Below are 8270 nucleotides of genomic sequence, written 5' to 3'. Positions count from 1 at the left end.
TGGTAGTGGCCGCGCTAGTGAAGTATCGCTCTCACGCTATCAGAACATCCTGCAGCCGTAGGAAGGATCGCACATAAGTTAAGAGCGCACGCTACTCTGACAGGACCACACAGAGCGTACGCTCGCTAATATTAACCTGCGCTATTTGTGCGCGGTTGCTTTAGTGAATCCGCTCCATTGTGTGCTGTGAGAATTACACCTGGACGAAGGGACGATTGGTCATTCTGAAACACTGGATTATTGCTTCATTTATGATGCATTCGAATCTTGTTATAGTAAACTGATATAATAATCCTCTGGCTATAGTAAACTCTGACCCCAAGTCCCGACCATCCTCCTGTATGAATATACAATGTATAACCAATTCTTAAATAGTAAACGTCTCATATAGTAACTACTCGGCCAGGTCCCTTTTACTATAAGGAGATTTTACTGTAGTACAAATCTTTCTGAAGAGCCAATTCTTCATATCTGTATCTATAAAGAAAGACATTATGTGCAGATGGATGGAAATACGGGAGGTTATGCCAAAGCTGGTGAAAGTGGACCTGAACTCAAAACTTCATCTCTGCTATAAAAGACAAGCAACAGCATAATAACCTTTAAAGTAAAACATTTCTTTGTTACAGCTGATATAAAACCAGCAATAAATCGGAAGTGTGTGTACTTCCTGCTTTCATGGAAGCAGATGTAGGGTTAGCATCCTGTGTTTACAAATTAGGTGCTCTGCCGAGACATCCAGTGGATACAGCTGAGAGATCAAATTACATCTGTGATTAGTCACAGGTGAGAGGGATTTAGACAGGCTAAACTCTCTAAATACATACAGGCCTTGTGCACACCAGAGCGGTTCTGCTGGGGTTTGCGATCCGCTTGCAGGTGCGGATCCGCTAGGGTAATGTATTTCAATGGGCTGGTGCACACCAGAGCGGGAGGCGTTTTGCAGAAACGCATACTCCCGGGCTGCTGCAGATTTTGGATTGCGGATGCGTTTCTGCCTCAATGTTAAGTATAGGAAAAACGTAAACTGCTCTGAAAAACGGCACTTTAGAGCGGGTTGCCAGGCGTTTTTGTTACAGTAGCTGTTCAGTAACAGCTTTACTGTAACAATACATGAAATCTACTACACCAAAAACGCTTCACAAAACCACAAAACGCTAGCTGAAACGCTGCAGAAAAAGAAGAAAAAGCGTTTCAAAATCTGCTAGCATTTTGCGGATCTGCTAGCGGTTTTTGGTGTACACCAGGCCACGGGGTGTATTTTCTCTCCTCCTTTCTTCTGTCCTTAACGATGGCTGAAGCAGATGGATTTCAGTGCTAGTATTTTGGCTGCAGATCATCAGCTAAACCATTTGCATTGGTGGAGTAATGGTGCATTGAATGCCACGCACAGATGCCCAAACCACTTTCGTGGTGTTGTTGTTGGATGCCTGTACTCGGTTGCAGTGCCATGGTACAATGTGGGATCAAAGCACTAACACAAACCCTCTCCAACTCACATTTTACTAGGGGCTAGCGAGGAGGAAAAAACAAAAGGTTGAACTACGCAAAATACAAGAAAAGATCTGAGGAGACAGTGGGCACCATATCAGTGCTGGAACTAAAGTCAGGCACCTTTTAGGACACCTTCGTTAGGGTCCTTCAGCATCACGCTGGAACAAAGGCTGCAAATACAACAGAGGTAAAGAGACGGAAGCTGCCATTTCAACCTGGCAAAGAAAAACTTACCAGTAAGAGAAGCATTAGAGCATCGCAAATGCCTGTTTGTGACAGGTTTACTTCAATTAAAAGCTTGACCTTTTTTTCTTTAAAAAAGGTTTACCATAAGAAATAATAAATGAGAACTATTAACGGGACATTCCAGGTGAAGACATCCACTGACAATATGTAGTCAATAAACAAAACAAAAAAAACATTGAAGGTCACTTAAAAACAAGTCAAGCCTGAATTGTACACTAACTAGATGCAGCAGCTATCTCCAACAGAGGAATAATCCCACACTATGGAATGTATATAATGCAGTGTGCTAAGGTTTGCCCAGCAAGAGAATGTGCGCCCCCTGGTGTTAGTTACCAGGTACCACATTGGAGGGTAGCATGGAGCTGCTTATGCAGGCACAGTACAGCTGCAGGAAGAGATGCACTGCCCAGATCTTTAATCCAATAAGCGCATCAGATTTCTTTGGGGGTGTGGGGTCCACGAGTGGCAAAGGTGGTCCAGAGGATGGCTGTGAAGCCTCTACAGGATCCAGAAGCTTCTCCCTCTTCTTAGGCAAGCAGGTTTTTTTGACAAGAGTTTTGCTTCAGATACACTTGAAAAATACACCTTGTGCCAGCTTTATTAATCTTCAGCAGCACTGTACAACCCCCGGGGCACTTATTGTGCGAGTATAGCCTACGAATGCCTACTGCAGACGTCAGAGCTTTACCAGACTAACAATGGGGTGCACAGGAATTTCTCTTGTTTACCTCCTAAAAGGACCAATAGAGAGCAAATACTGTAATTGTGGGAAGGGGCCTTCAGGGCCCCTTTGCCCCCGATGCGGTCGCAACCTCTGCAACCCCTATTGATACGCCCCTGATTCCTTGCTTGTTCTCACCCCCCCCCTCTCCATAGAACAGTATATGCCATCTGAGCAGCAGTGGTGACATCAGCAATAGGACATGAGAAAAACTCCCCACCCGAGTCACAGACCAAGAATAAACGTTTGCTCCCAGCCTTGGGGAAAAAGCAGCTAGTGACCAGTGTCCACAGGTTCACCACCCGAGTCACAGACAGCATTAATGCACACCTGTAACTCATTTGGATGCAAGATCACCTGTCCCTGAGTTACATTAGTTAGTGTGGCTGAAACTGAACCACGTCCCATCAAGTTCAAGCAATATAAATATAAAAACAAAACAAATAAAAAAAAATTCAGTTGGTCCAAGTCTACGGAACCGTCTTTCAACCGAACTATGAAACAACTTCAACATCCCTTTTGGCTTTGTACTACCACTTGTGTGGTCTGTATACCGTATAGTGGATTGTGGGGACTACCGCAGGCATTAATTTATACATGAATTCGCTATGGTCCGCATTACTGGGAGGTGTGGCAAGGGTAGTGTCCTTTCCCCACATACCTCTGGTAAATAAAAAAAAAATTCCTCATCTCACAAAATTGAGAATTAAGCTGTACTGTTCATAGTAGATGACAATGACATAATATGACAGCTTGCTTACAGAATATACATCCCTTGCACTGGTACTGAGGGGGCGCTGCAACATGCTCAGCACACAAGCTCTTGGTGTCCACATCAATGCAGAGATCAGAGCATGGACATGTAGGTCAGGGGTCATGCTAGACAGAACACAATCCTGTCACAATTGAACACAATTCAGAACACAATCAGATAGGACTGCATCTTCAGAAACCTGCTGGCAGTCTACTTTAAAAGTAGACTTGGCAAGTTGGCAAGTAGCATGCATGCTGAGAAAAATACAGACTTTAGCTGGCCGAAACGGTAACCCATGGTAGCTTCAGATGTCAACTGGCCCGCCAAGAAAGCAAGTCTTCTGAAAAGGTCGCAGAAATGGTTCTTCAGAGACTTTAGCTGCGAATGTGCATGAACACCGTGTGATTTAAATAAGTTTTAGCAATGTGGAAAAGGCTTTAAAGGGAAGGTCCAAGCAAAATAGAAAAATTAGTTTCACTTACCTGGGGCTTCTACCAGCCCCATGCAGCCATCCTGTGCCCTCGTAGTCACTCACTGCTGCTCCAGTCCCCCTCTGGCAGCATGCCGACCTCGGAGGTCGGCGGGCCGCATTGCATACATTTTTACACATTTCCACTGGTGCAGGAACCTTAACACATACATTTTTACGCGTTAGTGGTTTAATGTGTAAAAATTTACGCATTGAACCACTAACACGTAAAAATGTGTATCTGTTCATGTTCCTGCACTAACGGGAATGCGTAAAAATGTACGCAACGCGGCCCGCTGACCTCCGAGGTCAGCATGCTGCCAGCGGGGGACTGGAGCAGCAGTGAGTGACTACGAGGGCACAGGATGGCTGCATGGGGCTGGTAGAAGCCCCAGGTAAGTGAAACTCATTTTTTTATTTTGCTTGGACCTTCCCTTTAAGGTGACCATAGAGGGATCCATTGCCTGGCAGTTTCCAATAGATTTCAGCATGAAATCAATAACAAATCATCCTAGCGCCACCGATGCTGCCCCCCCCCTAATATATATGTGACACCACCCCACCCTTGGTAAGTGTTGAATACTCCAGAGGCTTTTTCAATTGTCTTGACATTACATAGGCCAATGTCACATGCTACAGGCACGTGTGGTGACAATTGTCAAAGTCCCTGGACACTGGAGGCGGCAAGGATTTGCACCGGCCTGACAGGTGAGCCTTCAGCATTCACTACAGGCAGTCGAGGGGGACACACATACACTTGGACACCAGCTGGGGTTCTGTCAGGAAATCGAACACTATTACTGCCACACACTCAATCAAGCCCTTGCGACTGGGAATTTGCGTCATGCCCAATCAATCCTTTCGATCGGCAGATCAGGTGGCCATGTTGCAGCGTTCATTCTCCTCCGTCTCAAAATATTAGATTGCAAAGGTCAATCAGCCCGCAAAATAGAGTATGCATGGGAACCCTTAGACCTTGTAAGGATTTTTATTTTCCTTGCAGCTGTAGAGATTTCTGTGCTGTCACTAGACCAGGAATGTCAATCTAAACCATGTAAAGAGCCAAAATCTAAACCAGTCTAAGTCACTGGCCAAATTGTTTATTAAGATCTAACATTTACTGAACAGTATCAAAGTGGTGTAACTATAGCAACCATGGGGGGTTCGCTCCTCCCTCTTCTGGAGAGTAGCGCAGTGGAGCAGTTTAATATTTACCTGCTCCGGTGCCGCTTTCGGCCATTCAGTCTTCTTAACAGCCACCCCCTCTTTCTTGCATACCTCTGCCTCCTAGGGAATGTCACGTGATCAGGGGCTGAAGGCTCCTAGGGAATGTCACGTGATCAGGGGCTGAAGGCTCCTAGGGAATGTCACGTGATCAGGGGCTGAAGGCTCCTAGGGAATGTCACATGATCAGGGGCTGAAGGCTCCTAGGGAATGTCACGTGATCAGGGGCTGAAGGCTCCTAGGGAATGTCACATGATCAGGGGCTGAAGGCTCCTAGGGAATGTCACGTGATCAGGGGCTGAAGGCTCCTAGGGAATGTCACGTGATCAGGGGCTGAAGGCTCCTAGGGAATGTCACGTGATAAGGGGCTGAAGGCTCCTAGGGAATGTCACGTGATAAGAGGCTGAAGGCTCCTAGGGAATGTCACGTGATAAGGTGCTGAAGGCTCCTAGGGAATGTCACGTGATCAGGTGCTGAAGGCTCCTAGGGAATGTCACGTGATAAGGTGCTGAAGGCTCCTAGGGAATGTCACGTGATAAGGTGCTGAAGGCTCCTAGGGAATGTCACGTGATCAGGGGCTGAAGGCTCCTAGGGAATGTCACGTGATCAGGGGCTGAAGGTATTGAAGCACAGTGTGTGCAGCTGCTGGGAAGAACAGAAGAGACAACGCATTGGTAGAGCAGTTGAATAATACACTGCTTCGCTGCGCTACTCTGCAAAGTGGGGAGAGTGTTGAGACAAGCGCCTGCATGTTTGTTTTACAAGCCACATGAGAGGGTTTGGATCCCAGGAAGGAAGCCCCATGCTAATTATGCTGGGGGGAGGGGGGGTCGTGTGGGTTGTTTGCACCAGAAACACTGTCACTGGTGCGCTCCTCTGGATGGGATAGCAATGTGCTGTCATTCTTTTACTGCTTACAATGATGCACAATTGAAGCTCTTGAGGGACACATAAAATGAAAAGGAAGGCCACAATTGGCCAGTGGGCCTTGAGTTTGACACCTGTGCACTAGAAAAAGGAAAATGGCCACGCCCAAAAGTGAATGGAAGTACAAGCACCTATGACAACCTGCCACAGGATCTAATCCCTCCCCACTATCCCACACCTGCAAGTCAGATATCGGGAGTTCAACTTTAGGGCAATGATTAAGATCCTGTGGAATGGTAAATGCGATGCTAATATTTCAGTGTGGATGCAAATTTTATGCAGCTGCTTTGATTGGTGTGTTTCCAAGCATAAAATTGGCATTAATTCAGAATTCTCATCATCTCATCGACCATTCCTACCTGTGAGCACTTCAGCGCCACATCCGTATTATCTGCAGCAGGAAAGGGACGATCAATGAGATGCAAATATCTCCGAGTTCATGCAGATTTATGCAAATATATGCAGCTTGAAAATGGACCAATCAATTTAAAACCTGGGTGGGACTTTCTTGGTCCATTTTCAAGCTGCATACATTTGCATAAAATATTACATAATCCTGCATGAACTCTGAAATACTTGCATCTCATTGATCATCCCTACCGCAGGACATGAATCAGTCAGTTTTCTCTCTTTCCATAAGGACTTGCAGCTTTTTCAGCCATATATAACTTACTTTGTAAACAAGACGTTAGGCTCTTCACCTATAGATTGTCTAGGCTGTCCTATCTCATGTAGAAAACATATAAAAGCAAAAAATCTGTGTCAATAAATTACACATTTGGTAAGCAGAATATAGACAGCTTCCTGAAAATAAACCGCGAGGGACATAAAAAGGATCAGAGCGTATAAAATCATATACTGCCCAAGTCGATGTACTCGTCTTCCCGACTAGCAAGTTCATCCCCGACTTCCCAGCTCCGCCACGGGGTGGTCGATATGGACGGCCTGAAAGCGCTTATGTGGAGCAGAGCGAACGGGTAGAGCGAGGAGCGCCGGACGGACTTCTTCCGCCTGCCGTCCACCTCCATCTCCTTGGCCACTGTATTGTTAGAGGTCGGCCTTTCCTTCACTTTGGTCTCCAAGTTCTGGATTTCATCCATGAGTTCCAGTACTTTCTGCATGGCTGCTACGTTGCCTCCCCCGAGGACCTGCGCTTCCGGGATCCATCGGAGGTGGCGCTGGGCCCAGATGCAGATTTCAGGGCCTTCGATGTGCGGCAGGATTAAGCCGTGGAAGTCTATTGGCTTCCTGTGCCAGTTCTCGTAAAAGAGCTTGTAGTTGTTTGGCATTTCCTCAGAGGAACTTATTAACTTGCTAATTCTTTTACCTAAAAGACTCTTTATGAAAGGTCCAGTTTCTTCTCTGAAGAAACCTTTTTTGTTAGTGGATTTTGATTGGGTAAGTGGCAGGGACAGTTGTCTTTGATGCTGTAAAGAAAAAAAACCAAAGCTTAATTTAAATAGACATTTAAGGTAGCCGTGGTCAAATCAAATTCACTTCCTCTCTATTGTGATTAGATAAATTCCATTCAGACCAGTACTTTTAGTATCTTAAAGCGGATCCGAGATGAAAAACTAACTATAACAAGTAACTTGTCTATATATCTTATTTAAAGTTTAGATAGTTTACACAGCAAATCTAGCTGCAAACAGCTTCAAAAGTTTATGGATATTTATTCCTGTGATACAATGAGGCAGCCATGTTCTGTTTGTCACAGGCCGAGGGCTGGATATGCTATCAGCTTGCCTGTGTGTAAATTCAGTCCCCTCTCCTCCTCCCCTCTGCCTCTGAAATCTCTGGCTAGAATCGTCCTCCTCCTCCTGCCCAGACTGAGCTCCCATAAGCCCTTGCTACATTGCCAAGACACAAAAGCAGCTGTGGGCAAGGCTTGTTTAGTTTATAGGGAATTCGAGTATTAAAACAAAAAGTATTTGGCTTGAGGAATGCCCTATAAACTATATGAAAGGAACACAATTATGCAATGAGTAAAGGTTTATCTCTGATACACTTTAAAGACCATCTCTAATCAAGACCTGTGCAAAACAGGGCAGTCAACCGGGATGCAGAAGATTGGCTGCTGTATGTATTCTTACTTTTTAAAGGACAACTGTACCAAGAGGTATATGGAGGCCGCCATATTTATTTCCTTTTATGCAATATCAGTTGCCTGGCAGCCCTGCTGATCCTATGCTTCCAATACTATTAGCCATAGACCCTGAACAAGCATGCAGCAGATCAGGTGTTTCTGACATCGTCAGATATGACAAGATTGGCTGTATGCTTGTTTCTGGTGTGATTCAGACAATACTGCAGCCAAATGGATCAACAGGACAGCCAGACAACAAGTATTGTTTAACAGGAAATAAATGTGGCAGCCTCCATATCACTCGTTACAGTTGTCCGTTAAATAGTAAACATAAAATTTGAGACTGAAC

The 8270-nt window shown here is 45.3% G+C and overlaps 1 protein-coding gene across 2 annotated transcripts in view; it reads right to left on the bottom strand.

The window, feature by feature from the left end:
- Window positions 1-4106: 4106 nt before the first annotated feature.
- The window catches only part of MTMR12 (myotubularin related protein 12), a 92820-nt gene continuing 88656 nt past the window's right edge, over window positions 4107-8270 (bottom strand). For both annotated transcript variants that reach the window (XM_068251256.1, XM_068251257.1), the window contains exon 17: window positions 4107-7262. In XM_068251256.1, the coding sequence (XP_068107357.1) occupies window positions 6687-7262 (576 nt within the window). In that variant the 3' untranslated portion in view covers window positions 4107-6686. The remainder of the gene's footprint in view (window positions 7263-8270) is intronic.

The sequence above is a fragment of the Hyperolius riggenbachi genome, chromosome 1 (assembly GCF_040937935.1).
Source record: "Hyperolius riggenbachi isolate aHypRig1 chromosome 1, aHypRig1.pri, whole genome shotgun sequence".
NCBI classification, from domain to species: Eukaryota; Metazoa; Chordata; class Amphibia; order Anura; family Hyperoliidae; genus Hyperolius; species Hyperolius riggenbachi.
This window is presented reverse-complemented; position numbering and strand designations above follow the sequence as displayed.